The 18,038-nt window shown below is 37.0% G+C and overlaps 2 protein-coding genes across 5 annotated transcripts; both read left to right on the top strand.

Moving 5' to 3' along the window:
- Positions 1-6,549: 6,549 nt before the first annotated feature.
- On the top strand, positions 6,550-13,401 carry LOC103983010 (5-formyltetrahydrofolate cyclo-ligase, mitochondrial). 3 transcript variants are annotated; one of them, XM_009400134.3, is made up of 7 exons: positions 6,550-6,847; positions 8,692-8,826; positions 9,853-10,017; positions 11,254-11,295; positions 11,370-11,415; positions 12,649-12,719; positions 13,012-13,401. In XM_009400134.3, exons 1-7 carry the CDS (start codon positions 6,595-6,597, stop codon positions 13,143-13,145), a joined length of 846 nt encoding a protein of 281 aa, XP_009398409.2. In that variant the 5' UTR covers positions 6,550-6,594; the 3' UTR covers positions 13,146-13,401. The 3 variants fall into 3 exon arrangements, with proteins under 3 accessions (XP_009398409.2, XP_064961945.1, XP_009398408.2); XM_065105873.1 differs by having other exon boundaries at positions 8,692-8,828; positions 9,867-10,017; XM_009400133.3 differs by having other exon boundaries at positions 8,692-8,832.
- A 1,662-nt stretch (positions 13,402-15,063) lies between these two features.
- Positions 15,064-17,679, top strand: LOC135610871 (uncharacterized). Of its 2 annotated transcripts, XR_010486357.1 has the most exons (3): positions 15,065-15,618; positions 16,019-16,093; positions 17,453-17,679. XR_010486357.1 is itself a non-coding variant. In XM_065105872.1 (2 exons), the coding sequence occupies exons 1-2, from the start codon at positions 15,106-15,108 to the stop codon at positions 15,746-15,748; spliced, it is 531 nt and encodes a 176-aa protein (XP_064961944.1). In that variant the 5' UTR covers positions 15,064-15,105; the 3' UTR covers positions 15,749-16,093. The 2 variants fall into 2 exon arrangements, 1 of the variants encoding a protein (XP_064961944.1); XM_065105872.1 differs by lacking the exon at positions 17,453-17,679 and having other exon boundaries at positions 15,064-15,618; positions 15,731-16,093.
- Positions 17,680-18,038: the final 359 nt, after the last annotated feature.

The raw sequence follows: 18,038 nt of genomic DNA, 5'->3' as shown, positions 1-18,038 counted from the left end.
TAACCAAACTGAGGCAAGTACTTGTGCAGGAGATGTGCATGTGTCAAAGTGCACAACCCAAAGCAAGGCAGAGAGGGTGGGGTGGGCCCGTCCGGTCCCACAGCCAGGGAGTTCAAATCCAACACTTACACTCCCGTTCATGGTCCCACAAGAGCACTACAGAATCACCTCCAAATTCCAAGGATACAAGAACAGATTCAAAACTCTTCATTACCTTACTCTTCCATTTGTTTGGATCCCATGCATCTTCTTCCATTGTGGGGCGGAGACACAAAGGAAGGGTAAGAGAGAGGGACTTGAGAGGAGAAGAATAAGGAAGAAAAGAAGAGAAGGATGTGCAGGTCTGGTAGGTCCACGAGGGACTTGTTCAGTGGCCTGGCATGCTTGTTCTGCATCAGTCTTTTGGTCTTCATGGCAAGCCATGGTGCAACACCAAGAATTGAACCACCAGTGGCTGCTTTAACTGTGCCTTCATCAATGGCTAAACACCTGAGTGGCATGGATTTGGATCCTTTCCTCAGTAGCAAGAGAAGAGTGCCTAATGGGCCTGATCCCATTCACAACAGGTACTTGTGCTAGTCTCTCATATGCTTCAGATTCCTCATCTCTGATATCCATCTCCTTCCCTGCATCTTCTTGTAGCTTAATGGAATAGTTCATGTTATTTAGACCTAAATATGACTTTTTTGGTTCTTTTACTCTATATGTTCTTGTCCATAAAGTTCTATCAGGTGCTATGAATCATTGCAGCACCTTCAGATTTGACTCTCTGAGATCTAACTCTTTCTTTTACAACCTATCCAGTGAATCTAAAGATGTACAAGTGAAACTAGTTATACATGCTTAGTGTTTTTGTGTAGGAAACCGAACTGCAAATTCTTTGGCTATTTCACTAGTTCCAGAGTTCTCAATTAATGTTGCCAACAGCCTGTTCATTAGAAACAAAGGGATTGGACACCATGACTCTCTTGTTTTTGTCCATTAAAACTGCATTCCTCATGTGCACTCCATGAATAATCGAGTATTTAGTCCATCAAATTACTGCACTCTGGAACTTGCCATATTGTTTGCACTTAGGATTTTCTAGGTGTAAACAGTGGGACACATTTCTGAAACAAGATTAGGATTTAGTTTGCAATTTAAGCCAAAACCGTAGAATTTGCAGCAATCGTGGTATACTGAGATGATGAAGTAAGTTCAGTTTGAGAAAAGTAGTAAGCTCAAAAGAAGAAGAAAAAGAAAAGAAAAACAGAGACATGGCACACATGTAGAGGTCTGAAGTGTTAAGTGTACATACACAACAAGCTGTGCTCATTGGTGTGTCATGATTGAACAGACAAGTAGAAAATGATTAGCTCCTGCGTGCAGATGTCACACATCATGCAGCATGAACTTAGTGGGTACCAGTCAGGAAAATACTCAGCTCACACCCAGTCAATACAAAATCAAATTGGTGATGGTTGATGGGGGTCACCTGAGTCCAAGAATTGCCTCCACTGTGCTGCCATGTTTGCACTGTGTCTAACCACCGTTCGTTGCATTTGCTTTCCAGGAGAGCTGGGAAATCAGCAAGGCCTCCAGGTAGAGAATGAGGACCAGAGGCATGGAAGCTTCCTCTGTTTGGAAGATGGATTACAGGTGTTATATGAGGCATGGAACCCTGTCATAACATTCTTGCTTTCGCCAACGTGCTTTCTTTGTGAGTAATTGAAAGTGGTGGGATGTATGAAGAGTCCAAGCTTGACAAAGATGGGAAAAACCTCTCGCAGTTACTTTATTACTGACTTCCTTGTTCTCAGTGTCAGAGGTAGAGAGAGAGAGAGAGAGAGAGAGCATGAAAAAAAGATGTGCATTGAATGGGAGCAATGTAACAAATGCACTCAATTAAGGTGACAGCTTGGTTTTCTTGTTCCTTGGGTCCTTGTAAGCAGCAGTCCTAACAACTAAAGAGCTTTTGGGTTTGTTTTTAATGCCAACTTTTACTTTTCTTTCAAGTCTCTCTGTCACTCACTTTGGTAGTACAGCTTTGTGCTCACCAAGGAATATAAAGTCAGTCTAAGACCCCTTTAAAGTTGCTTAAGACATGCATGAGAACATATGTACTCCACTCCAGTAGTAATCATCTCATGAACAATAGAGTAATCCAATGCTAGAAAAAGGGCAAAAAGAAGAAAAAGAAGCTTTGGCATGGCTTCCTTTTCTTCTTCGCTTTTCTGTTGCATCTTTTCTTGCAGGATATTGAGATGGCTAAGGAGCAAAGGCAGATCAAAAGCATCATGGATCGAAAACTGTGAAGCCCTCCTTCTCACCAAGTTTAACCTGCATATAATTTTATAGATTGGTGAGCAAGTGGTACAGTCTCAAAGAACTTGTGCCATTTCCCTACCTCCTCAGTACATTAAATCATTGCTGAGGACCACCTATAATTCTAAGCTGGCTTACAATCATAGGTATAACCTGGGAATCACAGTTCCAGTAACCAGCAGACAATTTGGATCACAACAACAATAATCTTCTTTTATTCCATCTGCACATGGAATTAGTGATTGATAAAAAAAATGAATTTGGCTTTAGTACCATTAGATAACTCACAAAGGTCACCAACTAAAGATGGTCAAATGATAGAATTTAATCCTGAAAAGCTAATGCAAGCAGCTCATGGGGTGGTCAAGAAATGTTGAAACAGAGAGGGTTTGTTGTCTGGAATCATGCTGCAATATTGAGAAATTTATGATTCTTATTTCAAAAACCTGGATTCATGTCATGCAACTCAGATCCATTTGGAGTATTATAGGACCTTCATTCTATTGTGGTGGGGTTGTAGGAAAATATTGAAGTTACATGTGTAAAACTCTGATAAGGAAAAAGGAGCACAAGGGAGATCATAAGTTGGAAAAAAAGAAAGGCTTTAATTGGAGAAAAAACAAACAAATTACTCCCTAAGAAAAACTTAATACTTTCTCAAATTATTCTTTTAATATTGACAAAATTTAAACCAATCACTAAACCATTTGAAATAACTAAAAAAATAATGAGATGGTTAGGAACTGTCCAAATATCAATTTAAAATCATGAAAAAATTTGAGAAAATTTGAGTATTTCTTCCTTGTGATTCTGACTGAGAGAGGTCCATGATATTAGTCCTCATGGTTGGGGAAGGTGGAGCTTCGCCCTCAATCAAGCCACCACCACTCGCTTTGTATCTTGGCTTAGTCCTTGTGCATCTCTCTCTCTCTCTCTCTATCTCTCTCTCTCTCTCTCACACACACACACACACACACACAGACATCTCTTGAGGAAGTACATGAGGTTGAACTCGGAACTGTCCATATAGACTGCACGATCAGATGTAGCCAACCTGCAAAACAGAGATCAAACACCTTAAAACGAAGAGATGATAAAGCTCCCCAATGGAAATGAATTAGGAATGCTGAGTTAGAGGTTCCGCGTCCAGAAGGGATGACACCAACTTCATGGGGATGAAGCCGGAGAGAGAAGACACCACCAACTTGATGAGGACGAAGTCGGTGTCATCTCTCCTGGACATGGAAACCCAACTCCTACTTGTTGCTCCTTCCTCCTCCACTTGGCCGACTCTTATAGCCGCAGAGGCTCTCATCTTCCTCTCAATCCCTGCACTCTCTTTGACCACCTCCCAGTGTGAATGGCCCGACCTAGTCATTTCTGAAATCGAACTCCGATCGGTGGGCCGTGCTGACCGATCCTTGACCCGGTGCAGCATGCATGCGTTCACATTAGTCAACGACAGTTGACTTCGTCCGCAATTATGATTCTGAATTTTTTTGTATTATTTGCTTTCTTTTATCATCCACTACTTTGTACGATTCAGGGCTTTTATATGCCAAGAAACAGAGTGAAGGTGTGAAACGGACTCCTGAGGAGATCATATGTAATGAGTAGATCCGCAGATTCCCATTGATGCATTATTCTCTTTCCTTTGGCTCGAGTCCGCCAGATGTCGAATCTCGTCCTCTTCTCAATCTCTGCATACTGTTTGACCAGTTCATAGTTACAGCTATGCTGCTAACTCTTTCGATCATTTGCGTGTTTCAGCATCCACTTGTTTATACGATTTAGTGGACTTTACCTGTCAAATCAAAAGAAGAATAGTTGTGGAATCATGGAAATAAAAGCCAAGGCAACGTGGAAAAGTCCACCACTCGATGAGGTTGTGGTGATCTGTCCATGCGGAAGATGTGGTCTGCAAAAGAACAATGATGCATGTAGCCTTTGTTCTTGTTATGTTATCTAGAACAAAAAAAAGGGAGGATAATCTGATCTTGGAGGTTTTACTTGGTAGCGGAAGCATCTGAGCTTTCCTCTAAATGTTCTAAACAGCATCAATAACTCTCACCAGTCTTTGTTTTGTTATAGCATTTTTGGGTCGCATGAGTCAACTAAAAGCTGCTTTGTTCAACTAAGACCATTACAATCTGCTCAGATTCCGAATCATTGACTGCTTCAAACAAACAATATAAAGATTAACTCTGCTTTTTTATTTCCTCATAATTTTGTTACAGTTCTTCTGTTGTGTTCTTGTAAATCATCTTGTGACTGGATTTAGTTTGTCTTTGTTTTTCCTCTTTTTCTTCTCCAAATCTATCAAACTATATAGAACACACCAAATGAAGAATCTAGTGTTTCAAATTCTCAATGCTCTGTACTTGGTCCTTCAAGTATAGACAAAGAAAAAAATAGTAGTATGAACTAGATTAAAGTTCTTTGATCTGGAAAAGGTTTAGCAGAATGTAAAAGATAAGGGAATTGTTGTCAGTAGAACTTACATGTCGGAGATGAAGTTGGACTAAGAACCATCAGGCCCACTGGAGAAGAGATCAACGAGGTTCTTTTGTCGCAGAAGGTGATACCTGCTTTGCTATGTTGAGGCAAGACAGGTGTCACCTTTCCTGCGACAAAGGAGCCATAACCTCTTCGATTTTAAGCCTTCATGCTCATTCCAATCCTTGAGGTCTCCACCCACAACCACCTTCCAATTTATACCAATCAACAAGAAGAAACAATCATTGCAATCTGTCCAACCTTCTTTTGTTTCCACAATTAGTTTGACCAGGTCAAATCTTCTTCAACACACATGGAATGACCTATTGCAATAGCTAGTCAAAGTAAGAAAGAGATGTTTGAATCATATCTTATAGATCCAAAACTTGTCTCTCCATCTTCTAGAACATCTTCTTTGGAGCTGTGTTCAGGTTTAAATAAAGTATACTATGTTTAGAGAAAATTCATAATTAAGCAACAAATAAACTGAGTTATGACCTGTTAATACAAGTAATATACATCCAGTAAAATACTGCTACTCCTAATTTGTTTATACCTATTTAACTGTCTTTATCAGTAACATGTACCAAGTCAAGTCCTGGTGATACTTCCTGATACATTATGGCCAGTCTTTGTCATCTGCAGAAGAACACTGTCAATTCAAAGAAAAATCAACTGGTCATTAGTGTTAATGGATTGGTCAAATCTTCAGCATATATCCAACACTGGAATATTTATGGTGCATAATGTCATTCAAACCACTTGGAAACAAGCAACATCATGTCTGCTTTCTTACCTAAAGAAACAATAGTCATGGTTTAATGAACACAGGATGCAACTGCAGAGAGTACAGCTTAGAAATATTAAACACATTTCATTGATAGAAAAGATGAAAGAGAAAGCTATGCAAGATTTGAATGCTTTCTGAGACATGTGAATCCTACAACAGCTGTTCAATGTTTCTGGTAATGTTGGGGATTAAATACACTGGGTATGGGGTATCCTTCAAGTGTTCCAAGTTTTCCAACCAAAGTCAAAAGTCAAGATTATAACTCTATCGCTTAGAAGCTTCCAACAATGATTTCATCCAAAGAATCATTCTACTGCACTTGTCCTAAAAGGTTTTATATCATGTTTTCTGATTGTTGCTTGAGTAATAATGATGCATGCATGTTCGAAACATGTTTGTTGTATGTTCTGATTTAACTTGTTTGAAGGAGTGCAAGAGGCTAAGGAAAAATAAGCAATCTCTACTGAAAGAGTAAGTTCTCTTCCTCAAGGCTAAGAAACCCATTTACAACAAGGTTGTCAGCCTCATAACTAGAAGCATGTAATTATAATTTGGTTGCCAATACAAGATCTAAAACATGTAATAGGATTAAGAACATTCCACATGAGGAAAATTTTACAATTGGTTGGGAAAATTCAATAAATTCAATCCCCTTTCTTTTGACAAAAACCTTTGTCATCCACTCAACCTTTTCTTTCCACTTGATTCTCACTAAAAAAATTTCAATTAGAAATCCTGTTTAGCTTTTAAAGCTTTCCAACCTTCTCATAGGGTCACAAATTATAAATACATGCTTTATATATATATATATATATATATATATATTGGGCCGGATATATAGTAAGTAACACATGAATTGCTTTCCAACAAGATGAAGTGGGCTGATTGAGCCGGCTTGGACTGGGCCGAACGTTTCAAATGTCGGACCCCGTTAAGCCTTCTGCGAATGACCCGATGCGCGCACCATCGACGCCCCTGCGCTCACGTGGCGGAAGGGAAGTCTGATGAGCGGACATCGCGGCGGCGTACTGTGTAAGGCGGCCTATTTCTTGATGACCCACTGCCACCACCACCACCCCACTCACCGTGCCTTCCTCCCCTCCATCGCCGTCCCCGTCCGCTGCGCCGCCGGCTCGGCCACTCCCCCCTCCGCAGTCGTCATGTCCGACACTGCCGCGTTGCAGCAGAAGCGCGCCCTCCGGTCCCGGATCCGGAAAGCGCTCAAGGAATTCTCACCCGCTCAGCGAGCCCAAGAAGGTCACCTTTTTTGTCTCCTCCTGCTCTGAGCTTATAATTTATTAGCATTTCTCCTTTCCTTGCATCAGGATCTTGAAATCATCTTTAGATCTTCATGCAATGATGTTTGCTTCCGGTGGTTGTTGGTTTGTTGCCTATGTTTTGGTGGTTTGCATCACGACCGCTAATTGTTTGTATTTTTGCTTCTATAAAAGGCATTTACACTAATCTAACTGTCCCATTGCCTGTGTTTTTGTTACCAAATTATCCATTGTTTTTCTATACATGACACATATAATGATTAGTTCTAAAATCGTGGCCAGTGGTATTAAATACTTTGAACTTGTAGTACAGTTTTGTGTTTTTATGTAATTGGTACCGATGTTGTATTGGACTATAGTCAGCTCTAACATGATTACAATTCAAATTTCAAACCCAAGAACTCAAAGGATTCAGTTGCACATCAGAATAGAATGAGTGTATGATGATGTTGAATCGTATAGCTACTAGATCTGTGGCATATATTGAAAATTTGTATTTGATAGTTGTTTTCAGCCAATTTACACATTAGTTATGATGACACGAGTCTTGCTATGGTGGATTTTAAGTACCATTTAGTCTTATTCATGGTTTATATCATGTACACAAAAGAACCATCAGGTTGGTATAGCTTGTATTAAGATAAAATACCATATAGTTTATGCTTGTATTTAGTTCCAATTGCATCAAAATTCGTACACTACAAGCTGTGGTGTATGGGTTGAGAATGTAGTTATTATCAATTTGGTCCTCAGGCCATTGGTCAAATGGTGGGTCAATCTATTGGACTACAAGTTTAATAAAAAAAAATATAAATTAATATTTACATTTGTATAACATATAAATTATATATTTTTCCACCTTTATCATTTATTGCTGTAATATATAATTAAATAGTGCTTATTTTTTGTTCTCTCTCTCTCTCTCTTTTCCTGCCTTATTATTATAATTTTTATTTTCTCCCCCTCCTTCCTCCCTTTTATCCTTTACTCCTCTCTCCCTTCTACTTTCCGCCTCCAGTTTCTTCTTCTTCTTTTTTTTTTTCATTTCTCAGCCAACAAATGCTCCCCCTCCCTCTTCCTCCTCGTCTTCCTTTGTCTTTCCTCTTCTCATCGCTTCTTCCTTTTCTTTTTTGTAAGAAGAAACCTTGCATATCAACCAGCCCAATTCATCTGGTTCAACTAAAAAATCACCTAGGTTAAGCAGTGTATCCCAGTTCTATGACTTCATGCAATTAAAAGACCGTGAACAAAGTCACAAACTGATTTCTGGTTCTTGGTTTTTCCGGTTGCACCAGAGTTTCCTGTTTGGTCCTTACTACTATAGTTGAGAATCCATATTTTATCCAATATTTTAATAGAGAACATCTCAACCTTTTTGCATGAAGAAAGTCAGCTTTAATCTTTTCTGTTTTTTATTTGTTTTGGATCATATATATTGTGCTATGATTCAGATGCTTATGTGACACATGCTTACATCAACTAGCGCATCATATACCAGGTTTGAATTTCATTTCTGGGAAATAATACCAGAAAGTGATGAGTTTTCATCATTTGTTTACAAAAGCCATGATCTAGACTTCTCTCTTCTCTACGGACTTCTTCATCTTTTGTTTCAGCAAGTGATCAGTTTCTACTAGTGATTTGCCCTTTTGTCCACTGTGGAATCTTATTTAGTGGTGTCCTAATCTTTTTGTCAGCTACCTCTCTGGAAGTTATATAACTCATTACATGCTTAATGTTAGATTCTGCAAATCCAAATTCTCCTTTCACATATTTTCCTTTCAGAATTTTCCTCCTGTTTATTTCTTGGATTTTCTGGTTCAGATGTGGAAATTCAAAATTTTGTGCTCAATTCATCTTGGTTCAAATCTTGCAAAGGATTATGTGCTTATATAAGTTGCAAGTCACTACGGGAAGTTGATACATCAAGAATCATAGCAGACGTACTGAAGAACTCAGGTGCTGGTATATTGCTTGATCACCTTTTCTGTCATTTAATATTAATAACGTATTATTTTAATTTTTGGTTTCTTTATTCTTGATGTTTATTCAGTTAACAACAACTTACTAGTTTTTAACTTTGACTAGATGAATAAATCCTGGCAGTTTAAAATGATCATTTCTATTATGAAATTCCTTGCAATTTTTTGCAGCAATGTGATCACTTGCTAAGGTTGCTCTATGTCATGATCTTATGTTCTTGGTTCTAGCATCTAGTGCTTATGCAGAAAAAAATTACTAATTATGTGGTCCATATTCAAGTGCGATTTGTGAAACTTTTTTTTTTGTGTATTTTAGATATTGGAACCTAAGTTGCCAAAAGCAGAATTGGGTGCTGGTCCAAGTGTGATAAATTGGCATGATTTAGAATATACTGGTAGGAAAAACCCCAAAAGCATCAATATTGATATATATTAAGCATCAGTCAAATTATTTTTAAGCGATCTTTTACAAATATTATTGTTATATTTGCAAAAGATATATATGTAAAATGTCTAGAATGAATTTCTGATGTTTTTAGCTGTTTCCCTGAGCTGAGTTCTCTTCTCCCTGCCAACCACTACTATTGTTAATCATGATTACTAAAATTTCGAAAACAAAAAGGGGATTGAATGCTATGTGACTGTAACAGCCAAATGACAATTTTCTTAAACTAAGCCTGTTCTACATGCTGCTTGGAGTGCCATCCATGATGATTACTTCAATCTCTACACTCATATAAAGAGTGTTAATGCTAGTTTCTCATAAGTTACCACAATGATATTGGTCAGAATTTGATGTGTTGATGCATGTTTTGGGAATTGTGACAGTTTATTTTATGTGGTAAAGGAATCATATCACATAAAATCATATTTTGAAGATGGTAAAATATTGTCAGAAATTGATGCTCAAGTGAATATTGTCATTCTTGATTGGAGAAACTGTTAGTTTTTTTATCATGTAGGGGTGTACACATGTATGCTTACTGTTCATTTTCAAGTCAAGAACATGGCTTGCAGGTAATGAAAAAACTCTATGTTCCAAGGGTGGAGGATAAGAATAGCCATATGAGGATGCTCAGAATCTCAACTATTGAGGACTTAGTAGCAAATTCAATGAATATATTGGAACCATCTCCTGTCGATTCTGATCAGAGTGAACGTGAAGATGGTAAACTTTATAATTTTGTGAACTTGTTCTTCTTTTCTATAGTAAACTTTACACATGTATGCTTACTGTTCTTATTCCTATTCTATGCTACCTTGACAATGATTATCTTTAACGATTGGATTTGAAATGAAATATTACTTTGCACATTATATATTATAAGCTAGATGTTCGTGTTCCATTTTAAGTCTATAGAAGAATTAATGTGTTAACTTGACATAATTTGGAAAGTGCATCACATCAGTATATGGGTTTGCATGCTAAGTATCAGTCCATATTTGTAGTTTAGATACATTGGTTTTTCCTTTCTAATTACTTATCTAGTGGAATGTCATGACTGTCAGTTTGACATTTGCCAATTTTTCTCTATGCTACTGCCTTTTGAAGATCATCCATGCCTAATAATTTTCAGTGTATGCAGAAAGCCTGATAGGGGTTTTCTTAGTGTGAAAAATTCAATTATCATCCATCTTGGCTTTTGAACAAGATAATGCTACAGAAAGTAGCACCATTACTGACTTCCCTTTGATAAATTTGCATATATGGACTGTTTTTTGTCCTGTGAATGGTTTAGACTGGAAAGAGTTCGATTGCTGCCTTGATGGTATGTACTGAGCCTTAACATGCGATGACATGACAAATTGATATGTTGCAAGTTATCAGCCAATGCTTGTCCCTGATCTTCTGATGGTGCATGTCACAATTTCAGGCAGTGTGTGCAGATACCTTGTCTTGCACTGGCATGCTATGATGCGTGCTTTATATATGTATTTAGGTTTACATAACAGATCGATATCTCATTTGCTTACTGCAATTGTTCCAAAAGTAATGTTCTATGTTCTCCAACCTGTTTTTTGATCTGCTTGAAGAATAACTCTGATATATTGGCCGAGTTCTCTACAATGATATTGGCCGACTTTTTTTGCTCTTAAATAATTGTCACACACGTTAGATCTTTGTGATTATGAGTAACATTGGGATTTACCTTAAACTTGAATCTCATCACCCTTTATGTCCATTAAGGATTGACTCCAACCAACAAGAACATGCTTAAAGAAGAAATGTAGTCACTTTTTTTTTTTTGCTTTTATAAGTACTCATAATTTAGTACAGGGAAATTAGAAACTAAGTGTGTTCAATTGATGTTTAATTGTGTTTTCAAATTTAAATGATGTGCAATACACAAATTTCAGATTTGCTATAAGTATCTGACTACATGTCTTTGACTTCCCTTTTCAGTTCTGCTGGCAAGTCATCCAGTTGACCTATTACTTTTACCTGGTAAATCTGTTTAATTCATGTTCTGTAACTGCAATATGTCTTTGAATTTTTGTCTCCTTTCGTATGATTTGCAGGACTTGCATTTGATAGGCATGGAAGACGTCTAGGTCGTGGTGGAGGGTAAGGCTTAAATGTTTGATTTCTTCATTACAATGTACTTATTCAATTCAATATCAATTAACTCTCAACATGAGCAAAACCAGTAACTTAACTTGCTTTACATGCTTGGCCGAATGTTTTAGTTATTTTTTTCTATTTCAAGCGCAGCATGCTGGGGAAACTCAGCTCTTAAAATTAGTGTGTATGCAAGAGATTAGAGGTGCTGGAAAGTTTGAGAGATCAAAATTTCAAAATGGAATGTTGTGGACAATTCTGTAAAATCATTCTTTTATTTTTGATGTCTAAAAATCTTGTCTTTATGGAACTACAAATTAAGTGATACTAATTAGGTACACGGATTCAAGCCCCATTGACACAGGGTATACCAGCCAGCTGTCAACAAAATGGTTCATGCCATGTCATATTGGCTAGCATAAAAAGTGTGCCCATAGGAACAAAGAAAACCCTAAAATTTATCTTAAAAAAAAATTAAATAAACATACACTCATGCTCTGCATTGGAGATAAGTGGAGACATGCCATGGAGCTCGAAGGATGCCACATGGTCCCTCCTTTGGCACAACCTAGATGAGGAAGAAGCCCTGTGCTCCAAATGATGCCTGTGGTTCTGCATGCCTACTTATAAGTGAATAAGACCGGTTTTGGTCCTATTCTTAGTCTCTATATCATGTCTTGCACATTTGTTTTTGGCCAGTTTTGGAAGTTGGTAGGAGTTTGTGCTTCATACACTTGTTAGAGCAGTATGTCAGTGAAATGTTTTGTCTCGCATAAATTTTACAATGCCTTCATGCAGTAACTAGTTAGCAATACTAAATAGTAGACATCATTTTTGTTTATTAGAAGGATGATACCTCTCGATCAAAATTCTGCTTTGTTATTGCTTGCTTCAGTGAAATTGCACTTGCCAACCTACAATTTTGTGATTGTTTCTAATAATCAAATTTTTATTGAAAGACCTATAGTTCAGGTTCAGGATCCTGTTATAATCTAAGATTAAATTCAACCATATTCTCAAACAACCCCCTTTTTCTATTACCTTCTGTGAACTTTAGTCTCCGTCCTGCCATATCTTTTTTCATGTTAGATAATTCACAACCCTCAACGCAAAATCCGTATCTCAAATCATAACAATGTACAAAACCCCATATCTGCAAGAACATATAAACTGCAGATATCTTTTTATATATTGTTATTCTCATTTTGACTTATCTGAATTCTGTTCTGTGCGTACAAGCTACTATGATGTCTTCCTGCGGAAATATGAGGAGCTTGCCAATCAGCAAAACTGGAAACAGCCACTGCGAGGTACATCACTTTCTGTATATTCTTCCTTTTGTACTAATGTGTAATTCAATTCCCGATGAGATTCACAAGTTGTCTGACAGTTTGGTAAAGTGCTTACACATAAAACATTTACATATTACAGCTTATCGGTGCCATGCTTAATACCGGTTGATTGGCAGTGGATGTTTAGTTACATGGAACTGTAACATAACATACTGAAAATATATTTTGTAGTTATTGCATGTTATGGGATCTCAAATACCCATTAAGGCCAGTATTCTAATTTTTTGGATCTATATTTGGCTCCTTGCAGTCGCACTTGCATACACGGTGCAAATTGTGGAGGATGAGTTGATACCAATGACCGAAACAGATGTTCCAGTCGATGCTCTTGTTTCATCAAACGGTGTGTTTCCGATCAGCCCTGCTGCTTTGGAGAGGATGTAGCATGATTGCTCAAGTCTGCTCATTCTATTTTGCTTCCGTAGTGTTCGTAAGTAACATAATAAACATCACTCTTCTGATAGAATAATTTTCTTAGAACAACTCGTTCACAACTGATAAGGAGTGATTCATCTTTATGCGCTAGTGTTTATTTCATCGAGCATTCCTTCCTTATCTGATGTCTCGTGTTGTATTGTATCTTATTCATTGCACGGAATCGAATGCTTTTCTTTAAAGCTATTATTTCCTTGTGCTGTTGTCTGCGAGAGCCAAGTACTTGTAATCAACACAAAATCCAAAGGCATTGCAGTCTGTGGGTCAGTCACTCAGCTCGTGATCTGTCACCATTTGGTCATCAACTTCATGTCGCACTCTTCAATCATGCCTTCTCCTTTGCACTGCACGAGTTTGTCCATTAGTTGTTGCATTAAGTTTCATTCGTACTCTATTATTAATGCATCTTTATGGCCTTGTCACTGAGAAAGCCATGTTCTTGAATTGACCTGTCTGTCGGATGCCATGGCCATAGGGATGATAAAGAACATGTCAGACAAAATTAATCGAATCAGATTGATGGAATTGAAACCAATTGAAAAATAATCAAAGAAATAAGAATTTATCATGAGTTTTTTTTGTAAATTATTAATGCTAATTTTTGAACAGGGATAGGAATTAAAATATACATTGCTAAGGCATTATAAATTATAAAATTATTTATTATGATTTATTATAAAATGAATATAAATCGTGTACATAGCACTAATAATCTAATGAATCATAAATACAAATAAGAAACTTTTTGGAATATACCTAAAAAAGATTAAGATGAATTGTGGAAAAGGTTAAGTGCATAATAATGTAATAAATAACAAAGGACAAATAAGAAAACTTTTTTTCTGAAGATAATACTCATGGAATTTAAGATTAGTGCTAATATAATAATTCTTTTCATTATTACGTATGTGCTAAAAATAAAGGACTAAAATTAATTATCGGATAGGTTTTTTAAAAAATAAATATTATGATATATATAATTTTGTGAGAACAAATATGGAAGTCTCATATTTTGATGGGGAGAAGTATTTCTCAAACTCACTTTTAAATAATAAAAATATAATAATAATAAATTTGATGATATTAACAAGTTTAAATAGTAATAAAAAGGGCGTTTCATCTCACCATTAAATGTTGGTGTTTGATCCAAATAATTTGACAATGTGTGCATGAGTACGACAATTGCTATTTGCATCATGTTCTTGTCTTTTCTTCTCTATGTTTGATTCTCCGTCTTGTCTTGTTTCTCCTCACACTCATTTATTTGTTTATGTCATACTTATAAGACTCGAATTTGTGTTATAAAAAGATTAAAATATAAATCCCAACTATTTATGTATTATCGAAGAAATTAAAATTTTTAAGGACAATAAGTCACTATAATTACAAGGTTGAACGAGAAAAAAATATATTAAAAGAAGTATCAAACAAAATAAAATTTATCGTTAAAATGAGAATATTGAGATGTACGTAAAAATTATTAAAAAAATAAAAAAGGATATTTTTGATAGGAAACAAAATGATAAAAATAAGTTAAGATGATATATGCATATGCTGAGAAAAATAATGTAATTAGAATATGCCAGGAGAGATAGAGACTTCTTTATACACTATAATAAATATCTAATTGCTTTGTACAGAACTTGATGTTGATATAAAAAAATCCATGAATAATTGATTCCAAAATAGATAAAAAAATCATTTACATATTATATATTTTTCGTATAAGATATATTTTATTTTTATTTTTTGCAAATATTATTTAACAATACGGTTCGGTCAAGTAGGTTCGCTGAACCGACGCCAAGGCTTCCGGTTCGGTGTCGGACCGATCTGATGACCGCCACTTATATCTCATCTTCCATCGCTCCACAGCAAGCGGTGTCGCTACCTCACCAACAAACTCGCCATGTTCTCCTTTCCCAACGCGCCCTCCTTCTTCCTCCTCCTCCTCGTCCCTCTCCTCTTTCTGCTCTCCCCCGCTTCCGGCGCAGGGTCCCCTGCCTCGTTGTCGAACGGCACTACCGTTTACGACCTCCTCTCGGAGTACGGCCTGCCGCCAGGCATCCTCCCGGACACCGTCAAGTCCTTCTCCCTCGCCTCCGGCGGCCGGTTCGTCACCAAACTCTACGGCGCCTGTTACGTCGACTTCGAGTACGTGGTGTACTACGAGCCCCGCGTGTCGGGCGTCGTCAAGTACGGCGCCATCGAGGAGGTCCAGGGCGTCCAGATCCGCCGCTACCTCGTCTGGTTCAACGTCGACACCATCAGGCTCGACCCCTCCTCCTCCGACTTCATCTACTTCGAAGGCAGTTGGATCTCCCTCAAGCTCCGGATCGACCAGTTCCAGACCGTGCACTCTTGCAGGGGCAGCCTCTCGCTGCTCGGCCGCGCCAAGGAGGTCGCCCGTTCCATGTTCGAGGTAATGCACTTTTGTGTTGTTGTGTATGTCTGCGCGTAATTGCTTTAGAACTTAACTCCTATTTTTCTCTTTGTCCCTCAATTTTGAACATAATTTTTGTTGTTTCTGGCAGTCATTGTTCTTGGATTGAAAGAAGAAAAAAAATCATTTTGGGGCACTAATTCAATGCTTGCTTACATTTACATAACTAATTTTTAGAAGAGAGTTGGCCATCCTTACGGTATGGGAGTAAAAATATTGTATGTTTTACTGAGATTCTTAGCATAAGTTGACCTTTTCTCCTTGCAGCAAAAAAAAATAAAAACTATGATTCCTTTTTTCATGAAAGTGTATCTGAGCCTACACAATGCTGGGTGAGCTGTTATTAAAGTGATTTAACAATGCTTATTGTCGATTTCAGAGCATTTTCGCACCTCAACTTTGATGGAGTAATGTGAGAGAAAAACCAGTATGCCAATGAATGGAAAGCCTGAAGGTATTGTACTCTTTTCAAGATTATCTTCACTGTTATGACATTTCGGTTGGTTGAGATTACCTACATTCTCCAAAAGTGTTCGTGATTAATTCTAATCTAAACATTGACCAGCTTCGTTTTCTGTTTGTTGACATATATAGCCTTTTCATTGATAGAATACCCCTGTATTCTCTCAGCATGATGCTATTTTATCAGCATATTGTCTGGATCACACCATCTAAGCTTATAGAATAACACCTCACACATGTAATTTATATGTGGTAGAAAAAAAAACATGTATTTATATGCTGCTTTTCATGGAAAGCTTTGGAGCTAATTTAAGTTAAGTGGCATGTTTTCCTGGATTCCTTTCAACTCTCACTCCATGGTCTCAAGGATGGTTGCCCAACCATGAAAAAGTCCTTCCTCACTGCCTTCTCAAGTTTCATGTTCTTGTCTTTCATGAGCAGATCTACGGAGTTGGTTGATCCTGTTCTTTAACTTTGGAATCTTCACTCGTCTATATATATGCTATTCCTTCTAACAATATCTGCCAAAGCATTCTCCTCTGCAGTTTGTCTCCTCTTTGCTATGTAATTTCAGATTGCAGACTCATATCTATCCACACTATATAAGTTTAAATGATGACCGTATCACTTGTAACTCATTCTTGTCGAGTGAAATTGGTTTGTGCAAGATGCATTTGAATTGTTTCATTCTGTAAATTATGTTCTCTGTGACTCGAGAGTTCTTTTTTCTTTCTAGTATTTGAGATCTCTTACTGCTGCTTCAGCTATCAGCCTGATCTGCTTGTCCTTCTTTCACTCGGCATGTTTTTTATTATGGGTAGTAAATTATGATGTTATCAGTGAGAGCAAAGCTTTTGTTTTTGTATAGTTCCTTAAGAAAATGATGAAAATGCTATTCCTAATTGTATGCCTGCATATTGTTGGGTCATCTAACAACTAGGGAACAAGTTTTAAATCAAATTCCCCAGTTATTGATTAGACATAAGATTTCCTTCAAAGCAAGAAAAGAGAGAAGGAAGCTGATGAACTAACGGTTATCCTGGGCTAAGGTTGTTCCTTTGGCAACGGTGATATCAAAATAGGTTATGCACCATACCATGAGATCACTTATGAGGTAACGCTGCTCTTAGTTCTTGATATAAATTCCAGATCGATTTTTTTTTGCATTTATTTCTTTGTTTGTTTTCAGGTTCTCAAGAAACTTTTAGATAACATGAAAGGTTTCTCTAATTTGGCTAGTTTGTGTGTTATGGGCTTAGACAAGTCGAGATACATATTTAGTTTATGGGTCGGGATGTACTAGCTTGGTTGCAATTAACCTGATTTGGTTTGTGTATTTTCTATTGTGCAGCTCTAAGAACTCGTGAGAGAAGTAAGCATGCTGGCCATGATATATGGATAAAGCTAGAGACTAGTTGATGGTATGTCTATTGGAGTCTCTCTATAAGTTCTTCTCTTAAGAAATTGCTGTGTGGCGAACGAGTAGTCTGTTGTTCCATAATCAAGACCTTCTAAGAAGAACCGATGTAACTATGAATTTGATTATTCGAATGGTTATATTTTAGTTGTTTATTGTTATTTACTAACAGCCTTTCTACCCGTAAATGATCAGTCAAAGGTAGTAATTTCTCAGCTTTGTATTATCTAACTAATGTGGCATAATTTGATACGAGACATGACACTTGGAAGAATCATGAAAAGGCTATTGTGGTACTTAAGACCAACATTTAAATGATGGAAATGATTTTTCTGCTTATAAAGGTAAGATTGTATATATTAAGCCTTTCCCTTTTTTTTCATCCTTATAATAAAAATTTTGAATAACTTCAAATATTATTAATTTTGACAATAAAAATTAGAACTATTTAAATCCTTTAAATAGTTCGATCTTCTTCAATTTTCAATTCTTCGGGTTCCATCGATCAATCCAATACCTT

The sequence above is a fragment of the Musa acuminata genome, chromosome BXJ2-4 (genome assembly GCF_036884655.1).
Source record: "Musa acuminata AAA Group cultivar baxijiao chromosome BXJ2-4, Cavendish_Baxijiao_AAA, whole genome shotgun sequence".
Classification (NCBI taxonomy): Eukaryota; Viridiplantae; Streptophyta; class Magnoliopsida; order Zingiberales; family Musaceae; genus Musa; species Musa acuminata.
This window is presented reverse-complemented; position numbering and strand designations above follow the sequence as displayed.